Source organism: Telmatherina bonti, assembly GCF_933228915.1.
Source record: "Telmatherina bonti genome assembly, chromosome: 3".
Classification (NCBI taxonomy): Eukaryota; Metazoa; Chordata; class Actinopteri; order Atheriniformes; family Telmatherinidae; genus Telmatherina; species Telmatherina bonti.
The window spans coordinates 5,654,017-5,680,382 of NC_136621.1; the positions used below are offsets into that span (position 1 = coordinate 5,654,017).

Genomic DNA, 26,366 nt, shown 5'->3' on the forward strand with positions numbered 1-26,366 from the left:
AGGCTCCAGCTTCCCCGCGACCCTTCATCTGACTAAGCGGTTAGGATGAACGAACGAACGAACGAACGAACGAACGAACGAACGAACGAATGGTTGTGTGTGCTTTAATGTCATTAAGCCAACTCCAAGCTGCAGACCAGTTAGTCTGCAGCTACCCACTTCAGAAACACCACGTCTCGTGTGGTCTTGATGGATGTAAGTCCCAGTGAAACACATTCATTTAAATACCGACTGAACTTTATTGGCTGTTTTTTTACCTCCTTTAGCTTTGACTCTGAATAGCATGCTACGATTCAACCATGTTTTTTAATGCTGGCATGTGATTGACAAGCGACATTTTTTGAGCCAGAATGAATCAAAGTCCTGGTATGTCGTGAGCTGGATTTGTTACAATCAATTAAACAGAAAACGTTTAGAAGCTGACATTTACAGTGCCTATGTATATAACATCATTCATCACGTAAACTGTTTTGATTTTAACTGTACATATACCAGCACCATACGGGGAGCTTGGGTCATTGTTTCTAGAGGTTTCGGATGTCCGGACTGAGGATCAAACATGTGTCCAGGTTTGCTGGTATTGATTTAATGATCACTCTCTGGTATAAATGTGTGGGAGGGTGGAGGAAGGAGGCTGCAGACCGAGCAGCAAACAAATCAGAACAACATATTGTGATGGACGGTTCCTGTTTCATGACAGGAGTCCAGGGGCAGTTCGCACTGAAACATGGACTCGTTTCCTAAACCCTGGAAATTCCCAGAATTACAGCACCTTCTGGGATTCGGAAGCACATCCAAACGGAGGCAGCTAAAACCCGACTCGTCCGGCTGACAGAGGTTCATTTGACCTATTTGGAGTATTTGTTGTTCATCTGGACTGAACATGTTCAGCTGACGTTCACATAAGATCCTTTTATTCGTTTATTTTTGCATTCTCGCCGGCTGCAGCTCTTGGGAAGGATTTTCCCATCCATAGCCAAGGCAGGCATGGTCCTTTGTGCAGCTTCTAATGATGATTGTAATGATGGCTTGTCCATCTTTGATAAGAAACAGCACGCCCCTCATTAAAGGGCCCGGGGCCCCGGTTCTCATGGCTACTGGCCCTTTCCTGGTGTTGGACAGCAGGCAAGGGGAGGCAAGACGACACCCGTGGCACACGCCTGTTGACTGAGCCACAAAGCGAAAGCGTGTGACACTCACCCCACCCCCGCCGCTCCCATTGTCCTCCCCATGGGTCCCACAGACAGGACCAATCCTGTTACCCCCCCCTTATCCACCACCCCTTCTCACATCCACACAAACACACCAGCTTTCCCCTCCATCCTTTCTCCCTGAGCCTCACAATCAGTTTTACCAATCAGCTGATCTCCATCTTTCTCACACATCCACCAGGGTTGCCTCATCTCCTCTCCCCCACCCCCCTTTCCACCTTCAAACCACCTCCTCCATCACGCCACCCCTCCCTGTGTAAGGTGGAAATCCATCATTGTGTGGAGAAAAGGTGTTTGTTTCACTGTTTCACATGCAGACAGTATTTCCCTGAGCTGGTGATGCTGGTGGAGGAGGGTGTGGCAGGTGGGTGGGATCTGCCTTTTAGTGATGCTGCATGGTGGTGAAGGTTGTGGGATGGAGGGAAGAGGAGGAGGAAGGGGAGAGGGTGATAGGAGGGAGGAGAAGGAAGAGGAGGGGGCTGCAGCGGCTGCCGGGGTCAGGCCTGTGTGTCCTGGGAAAGTTGGGTTCTCCATTTAAATCTGCACATGTTGCGGCCTTCTGGTGGCTGCATGAATGTGCACGGTGACAGATGGCCCCGGCCCATAACTATAGAGTCCGAGGAGCCCGGTCCCTAGAGGGAGAGAGGGGAAGAGAGAGAGTGATGGAGAGAGAGAGAGAGGCAGAGGGTGAAGGGGAAGAAGATGATGAAGAAGAAGAGAATGCAAGACTCAGCTGATCCCATCAAAAAGAGAAATGAGGGATGAAGGAAAGGCAGAGCAAAGAGAGGGAGGAGGGATGTATATGTGTGTGTGTGTGTGTGTGTGTGTGTGTTGTAATGGGGGAGGGATGGGCCCTTAATCCCAAACTCTAAATTGAGTTAATGTATTTGCCTGGTCTGCATACACGAAAAGGAGGCCCAGGGTCCCCAAAGATTCTGATTAGGTGTCTAGTTTATCAGATGTTGGAGGACGGGTGGGGGTGTGGGAGGTGGGGGTCTGTTTGTAGAAGAGCTGAATAGCAGCTTTGTATGTTATGTATGTGTGTGTTGATGGGGTTTACGGTTTTGTGGGTATGGTGCCAGCTCCTGGAGCCGGCCGATGTCTCCATTCACAGATCTCTGCTGTTTCTCACTGACTTCTGCTTAATCCTGTTAGGCAGCGATGTCAGCGGCTGGTTAAAGATGATGTTTGGCAGATTTATGTCACAGGCCATTTGCTCCCCTAAATCTTTTCATAAAGTTCCATTTTGTAACATTTAGAAGGATTTTTTGGCAGAGACAAACCTCAGGATTTTGTATTCCATCCAGTCCAGTCACAAACCAGCTAAATGTATTTAACTTAGCTCCAGTGAAAGGTAGATGAGCCCATAGACATAATATACGTTGATGCCTCATTGTGCGCTGGAGCATAATGCAGCATCGCCGCCTGATTGGATGGGTCTCTGCCATAGCTTTAGTGTCAATCGCAGTTTCCCCACATAACTGTTTTCTGTGGAACAACGCGTATATATTACACACAAACAATACTTTTCTACATAATCGGTCTATAAATAATGTTTAAATATAGTGAATAATCACATTAAATAATTATTTAAATTCAAAAGGTGAATTTTACTCAGATAAGGTGTTTATGGAAATATATGATATTGATACTTCACAACGAGAGTTTTACATGGTAATTGAGTCCATTCCTGTTAGTATTGTTTCTCTGGTGCAGAGCATCCAAGTAGATGCTTCTCTGTCTGGAACAGCCAACTCTCCAACTATTTATGGCATCCCAGTTACAGATGTAATAATGCTCTTATTAGAAACTGAACTGATCCTGTCACAACTCCTATAAATACTGATGGACACTCATGGACAAAAAATAACTCTGAAACTTGATTTTCCGGTTGCCTCCTCAGGATATAATTGCAGAAAAAAATCAAAGATGTACTGTTTGAACTTGTGCACAGGTACGACTCTTCAAAAGCACACATGTCCACTTTCTGTCCTATGGTATGTAACACTTGTACATGTGGATGTGAGGGAGAAACCATTTAGCATGTTTTTGTTGATTGTTTCCATGTAACTTCCTTTTGGTTCCACCTACAAAGATATATCTCTCAAAAGACAAGAAAAGGTTTTTATCTGAGCAAACTGGAAATAAGTCTTATGGTCACTAACCCAAATCTATCAGCCTTCAAAAAATATATGATTAAATATTATTTTAGAAAAAAATTCACACAAAATGATTTGGCATCAAAAGTTACCCTCATTTTACAGTTTTAGAATAACAGACTGTACCAGGTATCAGAACAACAAAAATTTTCAGGATGATTTTTGGCATTGCTAGCAGCTATTCGTATGTGTAAAAATTATTTCCAGGGTGATGTTTAGCATTGTTAGCAGCTAGTAGCATATGTTAAAGGAGTTCCAGGATGCTTAGAACCATTAGTAGCTGGTAACATGTCTAAAAAGTAGTTCCAGGGTGAATTTTAGCATTGTTAGCAGTTAGCAGTATGTATAAAAAGTACTTACAGTGTGATGTTTAGCACTGTTAGCAGCTGTTAACATGTGTAAAAATAGGAGTTTCAGGGTGATGTTTAGCATTGTTAGCATCTAGTAGCATATGTTAGAAAGGAGTTCCAGGGGGAATTTTAGCATTGCTAGCAGCTAGTAGTGTGTATAAAAAGTACTTACAGTGTGATGTTTAGCACTGTTAGCAGCTGTTAACATGTGTAAAAATAGGAGTTTCAGGGTGATGTTTAGCATTGTTAGCAGCTAGTAGCATATGTTAAAAAGGAGTTCCAGGGGGAATTTTAGCATTGCTAGCAGCTAGTAGTGTGTATAAAAAGTACTTACAGTGTGATGTTTAGCATTGTTAGCAGCTAGTAGCATATTTTAAAAAGTTGTTCCGGGATGCTTAGGACTGTTAGTAGCTGGTAGCATGTCTAAAAAGTAGTTCCAGGGTGAATTTTAGCATTGCTAGCAGCTAGTAGTATTACAGTGTGATGTTTAGCCCTGTTAGCAGCTGTCAACATGTATAAAAAGTAGTTCCAAGATTCAAGGTTCCTTTATTTGTCCTGCACCGGGGAAATTTACTGTACAACAGCAGCAAAAAAAGAACACAGTGGAAAAAGCTGTCAAAATGGCTAGGCATAAAATAAAACAAATATGCAAGAACTCATTTTTAACGTTTTTGGGTCATATTTCTCTGATGGTTTAGATTACTTTGATAGATTTGCTTCATATGAAGGGATGGTATAGAAATTTCTGTAACTTATAACTGGATTTAAACTCATTGGGTTGAGAGGCTAGCGTCAGCTCCCCAGCAAAAAGGATTTTCTGATTCACACTTAGGCTGGTTTTCTGGGTAGAAAACGGTCAGATTTTTCATTTCTTCATCCAGACTGAAGCTTTGATGTTTACAGTTATCAGTGTGAAGCAGTTCACTGCATGTCTATATATGTATACGACGTCTTCCTCCCACTCAGTGGTGTCTTATGGTGCTGTTTAATGCATGGCAACACATTCAGCCTCCCACACATGCACACTCAGTGCTGCTGTCGATCTGCAGCCTCCTACAGAGACGACACACTTCACACAGAGATGCCGGCGGAGCTTTGTGGTGTTTTTCCTCACCTTGTTGGTAAGAACATAAAACAACCACTTTAGTTTATTTCTGCTGAACACCAGACAGATTTAATGTTTCTGCAGGTTTCCAGGCCAGGTCCTAAGAGCTCGAACAGAAAACAAACAACATTCCTTTGGTATTGCTTTGCCTTTTAGCAGTAAAATATTAAAAATTTGATTCCACATATAATCAATTTAATCCTTAGAATCAGTTATAATGAGCAATTATGTTTCTTTGCATACAGATGACATGAAATGTTTCTGAAACTGGCAATAAAATCTTATCAAAATATTTTAAATATAATTTAACTGTAAATTACATGTCAGTCATTTCTTTACATCCTGTTTTTATTTTTATGAATTTCTAGCAGACTGTAAAAATGTGTGTAATCTGCTGCCTGCGTCTCTTTAAGGAGGTAAAACGGTTTCTGCCCTTCACTGTGCTCCCTGCAGGTTTCTCTCCCTCTGTTCAAGTTTGCATCTATTTTTAACTACAGGCTTGTTTTCTCTCTGTGGAAGCATCAGAACCTGCAGCTTACGTGACATATGATGATTCATCTGTGGCACGAAGTCCTGCTCCATCCAGCAAACCCAATCCGACCACAGGAGGGCCTCAGAGCACCTCCTCATCTCTCCTGTAACAAGTCAGGCTGATTTCACCCAGATCACAGAGAGCTCCTCCAACCTGCTGAACACCTGCAGACATTTTATCTGATGGTTCTCCACCTGGGAGGATTCATCTGGAAACTTTCATTTGGTTTTCATAAAGAATAAACAACAAAAATAAAAATATTGACATTACTTAACAAAAAACGAATAAAAAAACCAAACTGTTATTTTCCTCGTGGAGACGCGCTGCGTGTTGCCTGCGTGGGGTGAAGGATTCCTGTAAGCTCGGTGCATTTCACTTGGAAATCTCTGCAGCCTCATATGGTGCTGCTCAGTAAGCCTCTTAGGACGCACGACCAGCAGATGTAGAGAGAATGCCAATCAGAGCTCCTGCTGAGCACAAACTCCGGCGGCTGCGCAACCGCCTGCTCCAGATCTCTGCAGATCCTCAGCAAACCCACCTGGACCCCCCCCTCACCGAGTCTAGAGTCTGCAGCTGCGGGGAGATGCAGCCAGCAGACGTCGGGAGGGTCTGAACTGGAAGCCAGAAGGAGAGGAGCAGGAGGAGGCATGCTGCCCCGGGATGCGGGCAAGCAGAAACCCGGCCGGGTGTCGGACCCGTTTGGGGGGGGTGGGGACGGTCCTCTGGTTCCGCCACGGCGCTTTAAGAACCGGGACTTCCCGGTGAGCGCGCGGCGCCGGCGGTCCGGTTCCGCACCTGAGCGCAAGGTGAACTGCGTCCTGGTTGGAGACGGCGCGGTGGGGAAGACCAGCCTGGTGGTCAGCTACACCACCAACGGATATCCCAGCGACTACGTCCCCACGGCGTACGACAACTTCACCGGTAAGCCCCCACGAGGCGCGCGCGCGCGCGGCTGGGTTCAGCTGAGACAGAACTGCGAGGTCCAGACCCGCGCGCATGCACGTCATCAGGTGTGTTTTGCTCTTTGCAGTGATGGTTGTGGTTGACGGGAAACCGGTGAGGGTGCAGCTGTGTGACACGGCCGGACAGGTGAGTTTTCTCTGTCTCATCAACACACCAACATGCTGCACCTGTGTGTAATACAGCAGGTATGCGTGCGCGTGAGCGTCACAGTTCAGATGTCCTCTCTGTGTTCCTCCTGCTGCGTCACGACACAGAAGTGGGGGCTTGTTGATGGATCGGTTAATGTAAGGGATCAATAAGTCATTATTAGTCTGTGGTTCCACAGATTGTAGGGATTCCTGTGTTGTTGCCCCCCCCCCCATCCTAATAAACTCCCACAGCCAACAGCGCCCCCTGCAGGAACCAAACTGTCCCTCTTTCCTCTCTACATTCTCCGCTTCGTGCTCTTACCAATCACCTGTAGGAGTGATATACACCCCCACCTCAAACACACACACACACACACACTGATTTCACAACAATAGTTCCCTGAAGTGACTCCACACCCAAAACAACCTGGAGCTTCATTAAGCGGATCTGGTTTAAACCCTAACTCGGCCCTTCCTGCAGATGTTTAGATGTTTACCTGCTGAAACACACCTGGCTGACACGGTGGGGTCCCTAACAGGTAGAACTTGACAAGCAGTTGTGGAGATCTGTTCATCAGGAGCATCTGAAATTAATAAACTTATTTTCAGTGCAGATAAGTTCTGAAGACTAGTTTAAAACTTTCATATAAACTATTAAAGAAAATGAATCAGCTTCATTAAAAAGAAAAAAATCTTGATCACATCTCAAACAAAACCTGATAAAATCAGACAAGTTGGGATTAAAAGAAATTCTCACACGTGTCGGACCTGAAACTGGAGGTCTGGTCCAGCTGCTTCACAAGCCCATCATCCTGGTCTTCCTGAGCGGTTCCTCTGTTTGCTTCATGCAGGACGAGTTGGAGCGCCTCCGGCCGCTGTGCTACAGGAACGCTGATGTCTTCCTCCTCTGCTACAGCGTCGTCCGTCCCTGCTCCTTCCGGAACATCGTCGACAAATGGCTTCCCGAGATCCGGCAGCACTGTCCGGGTGCACCCCTGATCCTGGTTGGCACCCAGCTGGACCTGAGGGAAGATGTGCAGGTGCTGATCCACCTGGCGCAGAACCAGCAACGGCCGGTTGGGACGGAGGAGGGCCAGCGGTTGGCCCAGGAGCTCGGCGCCGTGAGTTTCGCAGAGTGCTCGGCTCTGACTCAGAAGAACCTGAAGGACGCTTTTGATTCGGCCATACTGGCCAGCTTCCAGCAGGCAGACTGCCACACTGCCCAGCAGCAGAAGCTGACCCTGAGGAGGAAGACTCCTGATAAGATCCGGAGCCTGTCTGAGAGCTGGTGGAGGAAGATCAACTGTCTGATGGGAGAGCAGAGCTGTGAGTTCGGTTAAATTCACCACAGGACGACGCAAAGAGGACGAGAAGTTCTGTCATCGTTAATCTGTAGATATTTATTTATTATAGAAATGTATTTATTTATTTGTTCTTATTTCTATTGCCTTCACTGATCATGTTCTGATTAAAATGCATTACTCCTGCACATGCGCACATTTCTTCTGTAAACTCTTCAGCTTCTTAACTCCACAACTTCATCTGTGAGCCGTCGAACATGGGAGAGTTTTCCTCCAGATCAGGTGCTGCTGCCTGTTTCTCCCCACGCCGCGTCTTTACCTCAGAACGAAGCTCTGAACGCAGGCGAGAGATGCAGAGGATCCCCTGGAACAAAGCTGAAGGTCTCAACATGGCTCAGCTTTCCTTCGGGATTCCGCTGAAGTCTCCTCTAATGGAAGCGGACAGGACCACCTGGACTGGATTAGACGGGCATATGGAGCCAGATTTCCTCCTGTGCAGGCATCACATCTCCACAAGCAAGAAGAGCTGATCTACTTTCCCAGATTTATTTAATCTGCAGGCTAAATAAAAACAAACCAAAATACTGCATGTGTGCCGGAGCTTTGTATGCACACCTTTTACTGGATTGACCCAAATCCCCACTTCAAACCAAACCTTATGAAAGGCTGTGAACACTTTACTAAGTCAGTGAATGTCTCCCTGATGTTTCATGATGTGACTGAAGACTGATTTTTAATGAACACTTTGTGGACGACGTTGTGACGAGAATCAGACCAGTGGGAGATCAGCCGATCCTCCGCTGGGCCTTTGTGGTGGCGCCATCTGTGTTGGGAGGAGGTGGATCCCAGAAACCTGAACGTTTCCACAGCCCACAGCAGTCACAGCGCTGGTGAGAAGCTCCTCCTGAAGCCCACTGCCATCTCCAGTGGGATGAGCTCCATGTTGTGTGGACCACAGCTGAGGACAAGCTGGTCAACCTGCCATCTACAGACGCTGGGAAACATGCTGGAAGTCACTGTTGCGGGAACAAGGATGTTCTGAACCTCTCAGTCCTGCAGCTGCTTTTTCGTCCTGATTTTATGAATGACAGAAAAAAACACTATTTATTCAAGATTTATTTCATTGTTGTCGACTTTTTAAAATGGATTTTTAAAAGAAACAAAAATAATTATTAAAATATGAAGATTGTGATTTGTTCTGGAGTTTGGTGACTGCTTGGAGGCATGACCTGACAACCTTTCTGTCTTGCATTGGAGGTGAAGAAGTCTCTCTCTGAACTCGCGTTGTTGTTTCTTCACTGTGTCATGTAGACGATGTGAGGAGTGTTTCACTACATTTTTGTTAGCTTGTGCAGCATTCTTTTCTGGACAATTGGCTCCAGAGCTATTGCCAGCACAGAACCAGCCTTTTTTTTTTATCAGTTTGTTCGGTCTCTTGTTTTGGCTGCTCCAACAGATCCTGCCGAGCTGATTGCGATTTCCACAGCAGACTTACAGAAGAAATGCAACATTCTGGTGAAGACATCGAATGATTTTAGCTTCAATAAGAAGTTAGAATTCCCTCCACAGTGCACATGCTATTGATAAAACAGCAATAAATAAATTTAAAAAATCAATTTTGGCATTTTATTCATGGCCAGTATAATTTGAACATCCTGAATTTTGTGTGAACCCTTCAGCAGATTGTACCTTTCAGAACAGTTTGACTCTGCTTTACACAAACCCTCCTTGTTTACACATTACACTAGTGCTGTATGTTTGAATTACTTGGTGAAGAGGTGAATAAACGAGGATTCATAAAACTATGTCATTAAATTAAAGTGTTATTTTTATAATTTGCAAAAGACATAAAGACAATGTTGTTTCTCCACTGATAACGCCAGGGAATTCAAACGGACCAATCACAGAGCAGCTGCGTGACGCCCACGTACGACGAACAGCCAATGGGCGTTGAAGGAGGCGGTGCTTGGAGGGCAGCAGCGGAGATTCAAACCGAACATGGCTGCGGGGGAAGATGTCGATGAAAACACGCAGAATAGAAGGTAAAAATGCGCAGACACTGTTGGTGTAACGTGTTTGTTGATAATTACGTAGATTAAACGTTAAGCTCGCTGCTGACTGACAGACGAACGTTTACTCTGAACGGACGTTACGTCAGTTAAACCTGGAGCGAATCTGAACGCGCAGCTTCGGATGTGATTCGGTTTGGCTGCATTTTGGTAAAACCTGAATATCCAGGCTAAAACCAAACATGTGCAGGGTATCTTTCCTCCCCTTGAGAGGCATCAGCTCTGCATCTGTCTCGTGCAGTTTGACACATTTAGATCCATCCAGTTGACACACACACACACACACACACACACACGCACACACACACACACACCTTCACGTGCAGAATCAGCTGAAACGGTGCAGATAAAGGGGTTCTCAGACCGCTGTTGTTGTTGTTGTTGTTGTGGTGTGTGTGTGTGTGTGTGTGTGTGTGTGTGTGTGTGTGCGTGCGTGCGTGCGTGCGTGCGTGCGTGCGTGTGCGCGCCATCAGAGGACCAGTGTGCAGTATGGTGACCAGTCAGGAGGAGGCTGCAGGTGGCTCTCAGGCTGGCCGACCACCTGTCATCTTCAACCCAGATTTCTTTGTGGAGAAGCTCCGACACGAGAACCCTGACGTTTTCCTGGAGCTCGTCCTCAGTAACATCACCCGCCTCATTGATCTTCCCGGTACGGAGTTCTCCCAGCTCCTGGGTGAGGAGGGCGCCAAGACTCCAACTGGTGGAAACGGAGGATTTTTCCGTTCCTTCAACTTCCTCAGACGTAAAGGTCAGAAATCAGCAGGCCGTGTAGTTAGAGTCTGACATTTGTCCAAAGGGAAGGCATATTTTGGGCTGGACGAAGTGTTGACTGACCTCATCTCTTGGTTTTATCTTATTGTCATGGCGATGCACATGTTGGACGAACTGTGCAGCTTCGGCTGTGAACACGGTGAGGCCCCGTCGTCACCGTCTCCCGTCTGTTCTGATGCTTTGCAGATAAAGGCATTGTGTTTGGAAGCCCGCTGACAGAGAGCTGCATCGCCCAGATCTACCAGCTTATCGAGTACCTCAGCAAAAGTGAGTTACTGAAGAACATCTGCTCATTTCTATCTGCGCCATCTTTCCTCAAATGAAAATGACTTTTTATCCCAGACGGAAACAGCGAACTTGTGGTTGTTCTCTCCCAAACGGAAGTGGCTCGCTGCGGGGGGGGTGCGTGCTGGCGGGAGCCATCTCCTCAGTCTTCCCGCCTCGCTGATGATCAGTCAGGTTGTCTCAGTAGGTCATAAATCATAATCACAGCCGTCGTCGGATGTGATCGGCTCCAGAAGTCGGTGTTTAACATGCAGTTATCATAAACGCCTTTTGGTTTGTGATGAAACGTTTTCATAGTTTTATCTCTTAGCATGTAAACCGTTGCAGTCAGAAGCAGCAGCGTCCTTCAGCCAGATGACTGGAGCAGCTCCAGCCTCTTCTGCCTCCTTTCCATCAGGACCAGTTTGTCTCAACTGGTCTCAGCTTGGTCCGGTTTCTTTTCCACCAGGTCTAAAAGGGGCGGGGTTTGTGTGAGATCGCTGTGACATCAGCGTTGTGCATGATAACCCTTGTAAGCACACAGGACCTAGAGCCAGTCTGCTACTCAGTCTGCGGCTTGCCGGTCGCCGACCATAAATCGTTTCCATCTGTTGGAACCACTTCCAGCCTCGTCTGTTTCCGTTCCGACCATCGTGGTCCTTGACCTGCCCATGGTCAGTTTCCAGCTTCTCTCGACGCTGCTGGAAGCTCCGTTGCTAGCCGTAGACATCGAGTCGGAAAGCTCTTAGTAGATTTTTTCATTTCGTGTCGCTCCATCCGGTTCCCTCTGTATCCTTCCCTCAGCAACCAGAGAGATGTCTCCACTCGCTGTCGGACCACGGAACAGACTTTTGTAGTTGTTGTTGCGTAACGTAAACAACTCGGAGTCGCTCTTCCAGTGATGTCACTCCCTGACCTCTGATTGGCCGCGCCCCTGACCAATAGCGGCATGCAGCCTGGCGACGTCACACACAACCCGACTCAGCTCGCTTAGAACCTGGGCTGTGGAGTTACGAAGTACCGGTAAACGGGTCCAAAAGCCGAGTGGAAAACCGTAGAAACCGAGTTGAGCTGATACTGATGGAAAACGGCCATTTTGTAAACTTTAATTCAGTTACATGAAACCAGGATCCGGTTCTGCCTCCTGAAGCCGGACCAGGATCCAGTTCTGGGTCCGACCAGAGACCCAGAGAGAAATTCTTTCCTCGGCTGCCTTTTCCATAAACCCGGAGATGTTCACGGTGTTCTGCTCCGACTCTGAGCGCAGAAGCACGCCGGGTCAGAGACCTCGCCGTTAGCACGCCGGGTCAGAGACCTCGCCGTTAGCACGCCGGGTCAGAGACCTCGCCGTTAGCACGCCGGGTCAGAGACCTCGCCGTTAGCACGCCGGGTCGGTTCCTGCAAACCGGATCTTTTCCTCGTCACTAAGCAGCCCTGCTTTCAGACTCCTTACATTTATCCACAGATTGTGAAACTCTTCTCCCTGACAACAGCCCCAGCTCAGGTCGTTTAGTTTGAGCCTTCTGCGGTGACCTGTTGAAACATGAGCATTTTGACCAGTTTCAGCACCAGTCGAAGCTTAAAATCCTCCCAGTTCCCAGCTCAGGAACTTTGCTTCGGCAGTTTAACCTGCAGTTGTGGGTATTTCTGGCCGTGCGGAGCTCCTCTGTCCTCATCAGGTCCGTCAAGCAGCTGCAGTTCTTACTGACAGCATGAAGGCCTTTCAGACGGTCACGCAGCATCAGCCATGTTCAGACGCATGTTCTACACCACATTTTCTCTGTGGTCGGAAGTGACTGGAATAAAGTAAGAGAATAATTTGATGTTTCCTGCCCAGACCTGCATGTGGAGGGGCTGTTCCGCGTTCCCGGCAACAGCGTGCGACAGCAGGCCTTAAAGGAGCTGCTCAACAGCGGCGCTGATGTGGACCTGGAGTCTGGAGACTTCCACCCCAACGACGTGGCCACGCTGCTGAAGACGTTCCTGGGGGAGCTGCCGGAGCCCCTGCTGACGCACAGACACTTCCACGTGCACCTTAAAATAGCTGGTATGGATCACACACACGCAGGTTCTGATGAGGCGAGCTGTTGGCGTGTTAAACCGGTTTCATCGTTTCTCCAGACATGACCCTGTTTGACGAGCAAGGCAACAAGACGGCCGTCCCCAACAAGGAGCGTCAGGTTGAGGCTCTGCAGCTGCTGCTCCTGCTGCTCCCTCAGGCCAACCGCTCGCTGCTCAGACTGCTGCTGGACCTCCTCTACCACACCGCCAAACAGCAGGACAAGAACAAGATGTCCGCCTTCAACCTGGCCCTGATGTTCGCGCCGCACGTCCTCTGGCCCAGACATGTAGGGCTGGCGGCGCAGATCTGCCAGAAACGATGCCTCCGGCTGCGTCTGGAGCATCTGGAGCTGACCTGAACGTTTCTCTCCTGTTTTAGATGACGGCGGCCGACCTGAAGGACAATCTGAAGAAGCTGAACAACAGCATGGCCTTCCTCATCAAACACTCTCAGAAGCTCTTCAGGGTGAGTATGAAGACTACAGAGTACAGTCATCTTCATCTTCCTCATATTTAGCACATTTTTCCTACATTTTAATTAGAAGTTAACTTAAAACAACATTGTTGACAACCATTAACCTCTAATCCAGCGTGACGTGTTTAAACCTGAACGTCAGGTCATAAAAGTGCTTCAATCTTATTATGAGACTGAATATTTTTATATAAGATTTAACATTATTGGCCCTGCAATGGACTGGCGAGCTGTCCAGGTGTCCCCCGCCTCTCGCCCAGGGAGACTGCTGGGATGGGCTTCCCCGCGACCAGAGGGGGCAGTTCCTGGTCCAGAAGGTAAAAGTTGTTCTGACCCTGTTCCGACCCGTCACCAAACCAGCTGAATTTAATGAGCAGAGTTTATCTGCCAGCTAAACGAGCCTGTTGGTGAAAACACCTGTTCTAAATGTACAGGTAGATCCAGAAACATGGCAGGACTTCTACTTTCTGGACCAGGAATTCCTGCCTCTGCCCGCCACCCTTCATCGGACTAAGCGGTTCGGATGATGGATGGATTTAACATTAAGCCACATCTTTCGATTTGAACATTTAGAGTCAGGAGGAGAGGAACAGTCCAATGTGTGAAATGTCCCGATGAAGGGAAGAAAAATTCATTCTAAATTGGATCCATTTGAAGCTGAAATCAGTCAGAAATGAGAGCGATGGCGGAAGAGTCGGCTTGTTCTCCCCGATGGACCCGACCTCCGTCTGACGTCCATGTTACAAACCGAACAGTTGGTATTTACGTGTCATCGTGCACGGACTGGACTCAGTGAGTCTGGATCCACGTTACGACCCTGCTGAGCTTCACCGGTTTCGTGTAAACTTTATGGTCCAGTTTAAAATGTTTATTTTAACCTACAAAGTGTGTTTGGGCCAAACGTGCTGGTGGTTCCCCAAACTCGATGCCCTTTGAGGGGAGATGGAGGCGTCTCTATGGCAACCATAGACTGTATATAAAGAGATGGGCGGAGCCTCTGTGACGTCACCCGCAAGTTTCTGGAGAGCTGAATTGAAGCTCGGTGGGCGGTTCCTACCGTCGCCATCTTGGCAGCGTCATGCGCATTGTCTCACCCGGAAAATACAAATATGGGCAAAGAGGTGGAGCTGAGAGGGGGGCTGTGAGCGTCATGGTGGATGATTGACATCGAGCGAACTCCCAAGTTTTCTGTAGCTAAGAGCTAACCGAGCTAACCCGGAGATAACAGGAGCTAACCAGCTAACGGAGGTAAGCGGGCTAAAGCTAAGTCATGTTGTTAACCGGCTAAAAACCGCGTTTGTTCTACGTTCTCCTGACTGAAGAGGGAGGTCGGGTACCTGTCGATCAAAAGGACACGCCCCTAAATAAGCCAAACTTTGAGATTAAATTACTTTTAAATGGACGAATTAGAAAAAAAATTCACTCCCCTCACAGTTGTCATGAAGGTAAACCTGACCTATTAAACCTAAAATGGATTTTTGAAACAGGCTGTAAACATGTTTATTTCTGCTGTAAACATGTTTATTAATTTATTAATGCCCCATGGGCATTCACATTATTGAGATCCTGTTCGGCCATTTTTATTATTATTACGGCAAACTTTGGCGTGCTACTCCTCCTGCGGCCTTTAAGTCACTTCAGTCATTCGCATCTCAAACCCTGCAGCTCCTTCAGGAGATGTGTGCTGCGACTTTTGTCGTTTCAGATCTTTGTAGTTTGAGATATTTAGCAATTTGTAAAAAATTAATTCAGCCTTGTGATTGGCTGAAAGTCTTGCAAACCCACTGTTGCAAAAATTCAGCTCTGCGATTGGTCAGTTTTTGCATCATGAGCTGAAAACTGCTTCAACAGGGTTTTGGAGTTCTGCACCGGTTCGCAGTGTCCGGTTCATCAAGTTCCCGTCCCCATGGTCTTTCCTGCAAAATGTTTGAAATGCTTCTCCTTCTACACCTTTTGTCTCACTTCAACCATTCAAATATCAAACTGTTCAGCTCATTCAGGAGATAGTTAGTTTGTTTATGTATTTCGAACAAATGAAAGAAAATAAGAAAAGAAAAATATACGTACATACCTATACATACATATGTATATACTAATACGTATATACATACATATACATACTAATTAAGAAAATGATGATAATCACAAATATTAATATTAGTAACAATAATGATAATAATTCTTTATCAATTTGATAATTAGATAAATTTGTGAGATAAAAGGAGTTCGAAAAAAGGAAAAGATACGTGCTAAGACTTTTGGTCTTTGGAACATTTAAACTTTTTAAGTTGTTCAAGTTTTTGTCAATTTTAAAAATCCGTTCCTGTGATTGGACAAAACAGAGAATGCAGCTCAGCGATTGGTCCATTTTCTGCACCGGTGCACAGGTACGTACTGGTATACAAGGCAATGGTTCAAATCAAGTAACAAACGTTCTCCATGATACTGTGTTAGTTTTACACACAGAGTGCTGTGGAGCTTTGGCTGCAGTCTGTGCAGTTAAAGTGTGGGCAGTCTGCACAAATAAGATATTTCCTGTGCAATGTCTGTCCTCAAAAGTTGTGCAGTTAATACGAAGGGTTCAAGGTAAAAGCAAAAAAACAGTGCAGAAATGACAGTAAAATATTAGTTTTGTTGTTAAAATGCTTCAAATGAAACATTGCTCATGTTGAAAAACTGATTACACAAGCAGTTCTAAATGGTTTTCTGCAATGATTAGTGGAGTTTAACTAATGTCTTCAGAATTTTAGTGGTATTTTCAAGCTATTTAAAATTATCTTTAGTTTCTTGACAGCAGTTCTACCATTCACAACTTTTTGCAATTCTGCTGATTGTGTGCTATTTCACATATATTTGAATCTAAGGCTCTTTTGCCGATTCCACACTTCAGGGATTTAAGAAAAAACCAAAAACATTCCCGTTCCAATGGTAAAATATTTTTACGCTGCTGCATGATGCAACTGAGACCTGTGTTGGTGTTGTGGTGAAAGGAATGAGCTCTTGTTCAGATGTACATGGGTTCAAATCCCACCGCAGCACCATAATAAATCAAGTTGGACAACTGTGCTGCTTCTCCCAATGATTATGCAATTACATATCAATAATTCAGCATAAAAGAGCATTCACATTTGTTCTTTTGCATGAAAAGCGATTTTCTAGTTTCTGCTGTAAACATGTTTATATCTTCTGTAAACATGTTTATATCTGCTGTAAACATGTTTGTTTCTGCTGTAAACATGTTTGTTTCTGCTGTAAACATGTTTATATCTGCTGTAAACATGTTTATATCTGCTGTAAACATGTTTATATCTTCTGTAAACATGTTTATATCTTCTGTAAACATGTTTATATCTTCTGTAAACATGTTTGTTTCTGCTGTAAACATGTTTATATCTGCTGTAAACATGTTTATATCTGCTGTAAACATGTTTATATCTTCTGTAAACATGTTTATATCTGCTGTAAACATGTTTATATCTTCTGTAAACATGTTTATATCTGCTGTAAACATGTTTGTTTCTACTGTAAACATGTTTATACCTGCTGTAAACATGTTTGTATCTGCTGTAAACATGTTTATACCTGCTGTAAACATGTTTGTTTCTACTGTAAACATGTTTATACCTGCTGTAAACATGTTTGTATCTGCTGTAAACATGTTTATACCTGCTGTAAACATGTTTATATCTGCTGTAAACATGTTTGTTTCTGCTGTAAACATGTTTATATCTGCTGTAAACATGTTTATATCTGCTGTAAACATGTTTGTATCTGCTGTAAACATGTTTGTATCTGCTGTAAACATGTTTGTTTCTGCTGTAAACATGTTTGTTTCTGCTGTAAACATGTTTATACCTGCTGTAAACATGTTTATACCTGCTGTAAACATGTTTATACCTGCTGTAAACATGTTTATATCTGCTGTAAACATGTTTGTTTCTGCTGTAAACATGTTTGTTTCTGCTGTGAAGTTGGTCTTTTTAACATGGAGGTCTGTGGGGATTTGCTGTTTTGCAGCCCGTAGTGGATGAAGGGGGAACTGCAGTTTTATGCACTTATGGCTTCACTTTTAACCATCTTTCATATACAGTCTATGGTGGCAACCCCAAATCTGTGGAACAGGCTGCTGCTATGTAGAAAAAGATGCAGTTTTTAAAAGTTTTAAAATCCTCATGGAGATCGTCGTTCATAGTTAATATTTATTCTTAAGCTTTTTTCTGTTTTTATCCTTCAGTGGGATTTGCTGTTTTTATTTGTTGTGTCTGAGTATTGTGATCTTTTTATTATTATTACTTTCATGTTTGCAGCACCTTGAGTGACTTTGGCCGTTGCAAGTGTTGTGAACTTGAACTGGAACCAGTCGCCCTCCATCTCAGCTTTAATATATTCTGCATGAACACTCAACAAAACCTGGAATTTAAAAAGTTAAATCAGAAAAATCACAATTAGATTTTCTTTAAATTGTTCCATTCTGGTTAACAATGTTGTCGAAAGGTATTTCCATCTTTCATGAGGGAAAATTGTGCTCAATATGAGGAAAATGAGATAAATGATGAAAGTAGTCAGACGTTGGCGCCTGTCGCTGGGTCATGTGACCATGTGCTGTTTCCCTCAGGCGCCTGTTTACCTGCGAGAATACGCCAGAGTGCACTTCACCGGGACCAAAGCTCTGCAGACCAAGGTCAGTTTTCATGTTTCATGTTCATAATTATGATCCACTGACCAGAAAGGAGAATTTATCGAGTGGCGAGCCGACCCGAGTCCCAGACGTGGTTGTGTGATGTTTCAAAGCGAACTTGCAGCAGGGCTGCAGCTGATGAAGCCATTTGCTCTCTGATTGGACGGTTTCGTTTGTCGCCACGCCAGCGTTCAGCAGTTTGAGGGTTTTATATGTTTCCGTTAGAGACAGGAGACGTTTTCCGTTTGTTAGGATCTCCTCCACACCCCGAATACCAACGAAGCTGGCTGCATTTTCTGCTTCCGTACTGAGTGTGTGTGTTTTCTCAGGATGATCTGGAGCTGCTGGCGGGGAGCAGCTCTCCCGCTCAGCGAGCAGCGGTGCCCCTGAAGAGGTCCGCCGTTCTGGGCCTCGCTGCCCAGGAGCCATGCCAGTCGCCGGCTCAGCAGTACACCGAAGAAGCCTTGAAGGACCTCTTCAGACACGTTCACCACAACATGCCCGACTCCGCCAAGAAGAAGAAACTCGTCCGACAGGTTCTCTTCATTCTGCTTCGTGGACGTAGCGTCCCGTCTCTTCGGTGAAATCTTGAGCTGCTTCTTTCTTCTTCATGTGCAGTTAGTCAAGCAGACGACCTCAGGAGCTCCTGGCGAGGAGCATCCGGTCCCTCCGGCTCCCAGCAAGAAGCACCCGCGCTCCCGCTCCTTCGGCGGCCTCATCAAGGTAATGATGGGGGGGTGATCTGGCGCCCTGGCTTCTCATGTCTGTAAAAACTTCAGAGTGATGAATCGGGATGAAGCGGCGTTAGAAACCAGAGACCAGCCTGAGTATTTAGATCAAAGTGGTCTGATCTTTCCCTGCAGTCTCAAACAGTTTGAACTTTACAAACTTGTTTTGTACGTGTTGCTATGGTAACAGCGCCGCGCTCGAGGCGAGCAGCTGACATCGGAGAGGAGGGTCCGACACATCTCCCCCGATGCCGTGACCAGAGCGGGAAGAAAAGCTGATAAAGAGAACCTGGTGAGTCTTTCTCCACGTCGGTGTTTTCCCTCCGTCTGTTCACACGGAACTTTGTTCATGCCAAGAACACGGAGAACTTCTGCATGTGTGTTCAGGTGGACAGCCCGTTACACGTTCCTGTGATGCAGAAAGCAGGACTGGTTGTGAAAAACCCAGATTTTACTTTTCACAAGGACAAAGTCTTGAAGGTTTCTAAGGTACGTAAACCAAACTGAGGGAAGCCACCATGTCAACGTGGCCTTTCCTTCTTTTTTATTTCTTAAAAAAACACGTAAAACCAGTTTAGAGGAGCAGTGGGCAGAAATGAAGCTGCTGGGATCTAGTTTAGTTCTGCTCAGGTCAAACGTTCAGACTCGTTATTCCAGCTAAAATCAGCTGATTTTTCTGTTTTTAAGCTAAAATCAGCTGATTTTTCTATTTTTAAGCTAAAATCAGCTGATTTTTAGCTTCTGACTGCAGCTTTTGCTGCTCTCACCTTGATTTCTTTAAAGACAAGTTTTTTTTTTATACAGCACAATCCAACAACAGTGTGATTCAAAGTGCTTCACAAAGACAATAAAACATCAGAAAATAAGAAGTGTAATTTCAAATTAAAACATGAAAGCAAGGAAAGAGGAACATTAAAGAGGTGCTTTTCTGGTATCTGGAGTTTTCTGAGCTTTCTACAGTGTTACAGTGTTGAATCCTCATCAGACATGTGAACGGCACTGTTTTTTATCACCTAAACGCATGTTTGAGTTTGAGTTTGAGTTCCAGCACTCTCTCCGTTCGGTTTCCATGGCGATGAAAAACGCGTGGTTTTAGAGAGTTTTTTCTACGTGGAAATCCTTGTGACGTCCCGGGGGATAAGGTTCGGTGATTGTTTCCTTCTACTGGTTAACAAGGGCATGTACAAATACATCAGGCGGGTGGAAAACGTGGGATAAAGTTATTTCCAACGATGGCTGGTGAGTTTACCAAAGAGAGACATCCTGCTGCATTCGTTGCTGTGGGTTGCTGTTTTCCACTTCGTTTTCAGGCTCTGATTCAGGTTCCAACATGTAGGGCTGGATGCTATGTGTTGACATTGTATTTTGTTCTTTTATTGAGTTCATATGAGCCTAATCCTTCTGTTTATGAGATGTTACAATGACGGTGAAAGCAGGTGCGGTGCGCGCTCCCGATGTAGCGCGGTGGCGGGAGGCGGGGCTTAATGCGGAAGAGTCTCAATCCACTCGTTTTGCCCGCAGGCTGATCTGACAGCCTACGGAGAGGGTCGGTCTGAAGTAAATAAAGCCATTTGTGGCAATAACTCCATCAATCCCAGCTCTGATGTACGTTGGTCCTGAACCATTCAGAGCTTTATAGACCAGTAGCAGAACTTAAAGTCTATCCTCTGGTGGACAGGCCGTCAGTGGAACGAGCTAAAACTTCGTCGTCGTGTATCTGCCAGGAATCCTGCGGTCACCTCCAGTTCATGACAAACTGTAGAAAGACTCGTTAGCAGCGCCGAAGCGTCTGCTCACTTCCCCCGTTCTACTGACTTCCTGTCGGGTTGGTAGATCCTGCAGATGTTCAGTTTCCCTTCAGAGAATCAAACGCTGTGTGGTGCACAACCTGCACACCGTACGGCGAGGCAGTTGCCGGGAGGTGATTATTATCTGGATTTGAGTTTTTTTTGTGTATGACAGTTTTATTTCAGTTGTTTGTACGGTATGTTGTCGGGCTGTGACAATACGCTTTGAGTCCCGATTCGATTCTGATATTCACGCAGCCGATTCCATTTAAGCTGCGATTCTCACAATTCTTCAACATTGCATATTTTTGTAGATTAAAAACAAAAAAAAATGTATAAAACTTTTTTTTCCTCGTCATTTTTCCTAATTTCAATTTGGAAAAAACTACCCAGTAGCCAGACCATCATTCTGCTGCTATAATACCGTCCATCCGTCTGGACTAAACTAAAACAGCTTTCTGTGTGTTTATTGTAGTTAGCTAAGATTTTACCGCAGGTTTTAATATCCCGACGTTTTATTGGTTTTTATTTATCTGCTGGTGTAGAAAAAGTGCTTTATAGATATTTCCTCCACCTGCTCCTCCACCCTCGTGAGCAGGAATCAAACCTCAAACCGTAGGCGTGTCGTTCTGGTCACGTCAGCAGGAATTCCGCGTTAAAGAGACAAAAAATACGTTTTGAGGCAGAATGTGACGTGAAGAAACGATGAGTCCAGCAGGGTCGTTAGACCCGCAGGTGAAAAGCTGTCCCGGATAACGGCTCTTCTTCCTCCCTGCAGGACTCTCCATCGGCGTACAGGATGTGTTTCTCTCCGGCTCAGGAGGTCTCCCGCTGAAGGCCACGCCCCCAACCTGAGACCACACCTGGGCGGCATTAACGTTATTATTATTATTATTATTATTATTTCTGGGACGTTTGTTTGTGTTTTCAGTGTTCGGTCTGTTTGAACTGGGACTCGTCTGCAGCAGCTGGAACCAGTTCAGCTGAACCAGCAGCAGAACCCTGACCTGGTTCTGGTTCTGGTCTTACAGGTTCTGGTTCTGGTTTGAACGGTTCTGGTCTTACTGGTTCTGGTTCTGGTCTTACTGGTTCTGGTTCTGGTTTGACTGGTTCTGGTCTTACTGGTTCTGGTCTTACTGGTTCTGGTCTTTCTGGTTCTGGTCTTACTGGTTCTGGTCTTTCTGGTTCTGGTCTTACTGGTTCTGGTTTGACTGGTTCTGGTCTTTCTGGTTCTGGTCTTACTGGTTCTGGTCTTACTGGTTCTGGTCTTACTGGTTCTGGTTTGACTGGTTCTGGTCTTTCTGGTTCTGGTCTTACTGGTTCTGGTTTGACTGGTTCTGGTCTTACTGGTTCTGGTTCTGGTTCTGGTTTGACTGGTTCTGAGCTGCTGCTGGCAGTCTGTAACGTGTTACAGTCGGAGACGATGCGGTCCTGCTGCTGTAGGACCAGTTTACATGTTGTACAGCTCTATTCCTGGTAGGTTACCGTCTCCATGGTTACTGGATGTGACGGCTGATCACATGACCAGCAGCATTAGTTATTTAGATTTCTGTTTGTAAATCCGTGATGTGTGAATTATTTTCTAATTATTTTGTGGGATTTTGATTAATTTTCATGTTTTTAGGATTTTATTTAGACTTTTTTTATCTGCAGCTTCATGATGGAGGAGTCAGTCGTCATTTAGTGTTCTCAGCTGTTAAAGGGATGAGGGGTTCATTTAAAGAAAGATTAGTGGAAGGTTGAGTGAAGGTTTGAGGGGGAGGTCTCTCCTCGCTGCGGGACCTGGAGGTCTCTCCTCGCTGCGGGACCTGGAGGTCTCTCCTCGCTGCGGGACCTGGAGGTCTCTCCTCGCTGCGGGACCTCCAGGTCTCTCCTCGCTGCGGGACCTGGAGGTCTCTCCTCGCTGCGGGACCTGGAGGTCTCTCCTCGCTGCGGGACCTCTAGGTCTCTCCTCGCTGCAGGACCTGGAGGTCTCTCCTCGCTGCGGGACCTGGAGGTCTCTCCTCGCTGCGGGACCTGGAGGTCTCTCCTCGCTGCGGGACCTGGAGGTCTCTCCTCGCTGCGGGACCTGGAGGTCTCTCCTCGCTGCGGGACCTGGAGGTCTCTCCTCGCTGCGGGACCTGGAGGTCTCTCCTCGCTGCGGGACCTGGAGGTCTCTCCTCGCTGCGGGACCTCCAGGTCTCTCCTCGCTGCGGGACCTGGAGGTCTCTCCTCGCTGCGGGACCTGGAGGTCTCTCCTCGCTGCGGGACCTGGAGGTCTCTCCTCGCTGCGGGACCTCCAGGTCTCTCCTCGCTGCGGGACCTGGAGGTCTCTCCTCGCTGCGGGACCTGGAGGTCTCTCCTCGCTGCGGGACCTGGAGGTCTCTCCTCGCTGCGGGACCTCCAGGTCTCTCCTCGCTGCGGGACCTCCAGGTCTCTCCTCGCTGCGGGACCTGGAGGTCTCTCCTCGCTGCGGGACCTCCAGGTCTCTCCTCGCTGCGGGACCTCCAGGTCTCTCCTCGCTGCGGGACCTCCAGGTCTCTCCTCGCTGCGGGACCTCCAGGTCTCTCCTCGCTGCGGGACCTCCAGGTCTCTCCTCGCTGCGGGACCTGGAGGTCTCTCCTCGCTGCGGGACCTGGAGGTCTCTCCTCGCTGCGGGACCTGGAGGTCTCTCCTCGCTGCGGGACCTCCAGGTCTCTCCTCGCTGCGGGACCTCCAGGTCTCTCCTCGCTGCGGGACCTGGAGGTCTCCCCTCGCTGCGGGACCTGGAGGTCTCTCCTCGCTGCGGGACCTGGAGGTCTCTCCTCGCTGCGGGACCTGGAGGTCTCTCCTCGCTGCGGGACCTGGAGGTCTCTCCTCGCTGCGGGACCTGGAGGTCTCTCCTCGCTGCGGGACCTCCAGGTCTCTCCTCGCTGCGGGACCTCCAGGTCTCTCCTCGCTGCGGGACCTGGAGGTCTCTCCTCGCTGCGGGACCTCCAGGTCTCTCCTCGCTGCGGGACCTCCAGGTCTCTCCTCGCTGCGGGACCTCCAGGTCTCTCCTCGCTGCGGGACCTGGAGGTCTCTCCTCGCTGCGGGACCTGGAGGTCTCTCCTCGCTGCGGGACCTGGAGGTCTCTCCTCGCTGCGGGACCTGGAGGTCTCTCCTCGCTGCGGGACCTGGAGGTCTCTCCTCGCTGCGGGACCTGGAGGTCTCTCCTCGCTGCGGGACCTGGAGGTCTCTCCTCGCTGCGGGACCTGGAGGTCTCTCCTCGCTGCGGGACCTGGAGGTCTCTCCTCGCTGCGGGACCTCCAGGTCTCTCCTCGCTGCGGGACCTCCAGGTCTCTCCTCGCTGCGGGACCTCCAGGTCTCTCCTCGCTGCGGGACCTGGAGGTCTCTCCTCGCTGCGGGACCTGGAGGTCTCTCCTCGCTGCGGGACCTGGAGGTCTCTCCTCGCTGCGGGACCTCCAGGTCTCTCCTCGCTGCGGGACCTGGAGGTCTCTCCTCGCTGCGGGACCTGGAGGTCTCTCCTCGCTGCAGGACCTGGAGGTCTCTCCTCGCTGCGGGACCTCCAGGTCTCTCCTCGCTGCGGGACCTCCAGGTCTCTCCTCGCTGCGGGACCTGGAGGTCTCTCCTCGCTGCGGGACCTGGAGGTCTCTCCTCGCTGCGGGACCTCCAGGTCTCTCCTCGCTGCGGGACCTGGAGGTCTCTCCTCGCTGCGGGACCTCCAGGTCTCTCCTCGCTGCGGGACCTGGAGGTCTCTCCTCGCTGCGGGACCTCCAGGTCTCTCCTCGCTGCGGGACCTGGAGGTCTCTCCTCGCTGCGGGACCTGGAGGTCTCTCCTCGCTGCGGGACCTGGAGGTCTCTCCTCGCTGCGGGACCTGGAGGTCTCTCCTCGCTGCGGGACCTCCAGGTCTCTCCTCGCTGCGGGACCTGGAGGTCTCTCCTCGCTGCGGGACCTCCAGGTCTCTCCTCGCTGCGGGACCTGGAGGTCTCTCCTCGCTGCGGGACCTCCAGGTCTCTCCTCGCTGCGGGACCTCCAGGTCTCTCCTCGCTGCGGGACCTCCACGTCTCTCCTCGCTGCGGGACCTCCACGTCTCTCCTCGCTGCAGGAAGTCTGGCTGATGCATCTGGTCTGAAGGAGCTGAGGAAGTGGTAACGGTGGGAAGCTGCAGATGAACACTAAACGTTGACCCTCCTGTTTGTCGCCCTGCGTGAGCCTGCAGGGAGGTGTTGCTGTCTCCGTCCTCCTCAGGCCGGCAGACTGGATTCTGTCGTATTAACTGTGATCTGGACGCTCTGAGCTCAGCTGCTGCGTTCTGTGATGTGAGGTACGAAACATTCGCTCTTTTAACCGACAGCAGCAGACGCGTCGTTTTTCATTTTAACTTTAGCCGCACCTTATAGTTTTCCCAGCAGGTGTTGAACGCATCTGATGGCTCTGGTTTAAACTGTGGTTACTGGTTTAAACTGTGGTAACTGGTTTAAACTGGTTACTGGTTTAAACCGTGGTTACTGGTTTAAACTGTGGTTACTGGTTTAAACTGTAGTCACTGGTTTAAACCGTGGTTACTGGTTTAAACTGTAGTCACTGGTTTAAACCGTGGTTACTGGTTTAAACTGTGGTTACTGGTTTAAACTGTAGTCACTGGTTTAAACTGTGGTTACTGGTTTAAACTGTAGTCACTGGTTTAAACTGTAGTTACTGGTTTAAACTGTAGTCACTGGTTTAAACTGTGGTAACTGGTTTAAACTGTAGTCACTGGTTTAAACCGTGGTTACTGGTTTAAACTATGGTAACTGGTTTAAACTGGTTACTGGTTTAAACTGTGGTTACTGCTTTAAACTGTGGTAACTGGTTTAAACTGGTTACTGGTTTAAACTGTGGTTACTGCTTTAAACTGTGGTAACTGGTTTAAACTGTGGTTACTGCTTTAAACTGTGGTTACTGGTTTAAACTGTGGTTACTGGTTTAAACTGTGGTAACTGGTTTAAACTGTGGTTACTGGTTTAAACTGTTGTTACTGGTTTAAACTGTTGTCACTGGTTTAAACTGTGGTTACTGGTTTAGACTGTGGTTACTGCTTTAAACTGTGGTTACTGGTTTAAACTGTTGTCACTGGTTTAAACTGTGGTTACTGGTTTAGACTGTGGTTACTGCTTTAAACTGTGGTTACTGGTTTAAACTGTTGTCACTGGTTTAAACTGTGGTTACTGGTTTAGACTGTGGTTACTGCTTTAAACTGTGGTTACTGGTTTAAACTGTAGTCACTGGTTTAAACTGGTTACTGTTTTTTTTTATTTTTTTGTGACTTCCTGTAAAATAAGCTAACCCTGTATGTTGGATTCCTCCGCAAACTCTGCTTTGGATAAAAACTTTCCATATCTGATCAGTGTGTGAAGTTTCTGTATTTAATGTGTTTCTGCACCACACTGAGTTCAGTCAGAGGCTTCTTCATGTCCTCTGTAAAATACAGGAAGTTCTTTCCAGCAGATGCCCTTCTGCTCATTCGTCATTAAATATTAATTATCTATAAAGGCACAAACATGAAAATGATCCTTTGGTGGATTAATAAAGTATGTTGTCATTTCATTGACCCGCAGCTCAGCTTGGAGCCGTTCTGTCCACAAGGTGGCGCCGCCAGACTGCAGTTCTAATGAAACATTCAGGTTTTATTCAGTTAAATTCAGTTTCTTTTGTTTCGTTTCACTACAAAGAAATACGAGTAGAATATCCTGATGTTTACTTTTAATCAGCAATTAATTTAGAAAACAAACAACCTGAAAAGTTTTATAAATTAAATCCTCATCAAAAATGTAATAAAAGATGAT

The 26,366-nt window shown here is 47.2% G+C and overlaps 2 protein-coding genes across 2 annotated transcripts; both read left to right on the forward strand.

Moving 5' to 3' along the window:
* Nucleotides 1-6,004: 6,004 nt before the first annotated feature.
* On the forward strand, nucleotides 6,005-7,788 carry LOC306774872 (rho-related GTP-binding protein RhoU-like; the record flags this gene model as incomplete). The annotated part of the gene is made up of 4 exons (XM_079265050.1): nucleotides 6,005-6,278; nucleotides 6,388-6,446; nucleotides 6,575-6,604; nucleotides 7,300-7,788. 4 exons carry the CDS (start codon nucleotides 6,005-6,007, stop codon nucleotides 7,786-7,788), a joined length of 852 nt encoding a protein of 283 aa, XP_079121176.1.
* Nucleotides 7,789-9,747: 1,959 nt separating this feature from the next.
* arhgap19 (Rho GTPase activating protein 19) lies at nucleotides 9,748-21,414 on the forward strand (the record flags this gene model as incomplete). The annotated part of the gene is made up of 12 exons (XM_079265051.1): nucleotides 9,748-9,791; nucleotides 10,292-10,566; nucleotides 10,776-10,856; nucleotides 12,691-12,900; nucleotides 12,975-13,201; nucleotides 13,294-13,380; nucleotides 18,002-18,067; nucleotides 18,394-18,600; nucleotides 18,683-18,787; nucleotides 18,983-19,104; nucleotides 19,188-19,281; nucleotides 21,358-21,414. 12 exons carry the CDS (start codon nucleotides 9,748-9,750, stop codon nucleotides 21,412-21,414), a joined length of 1,575 nt encoding a protein of 524 aa, XP_079121177.1.
* Nucleotides 21,415-26,366: the final 4,952 nt, after the last annotated feature.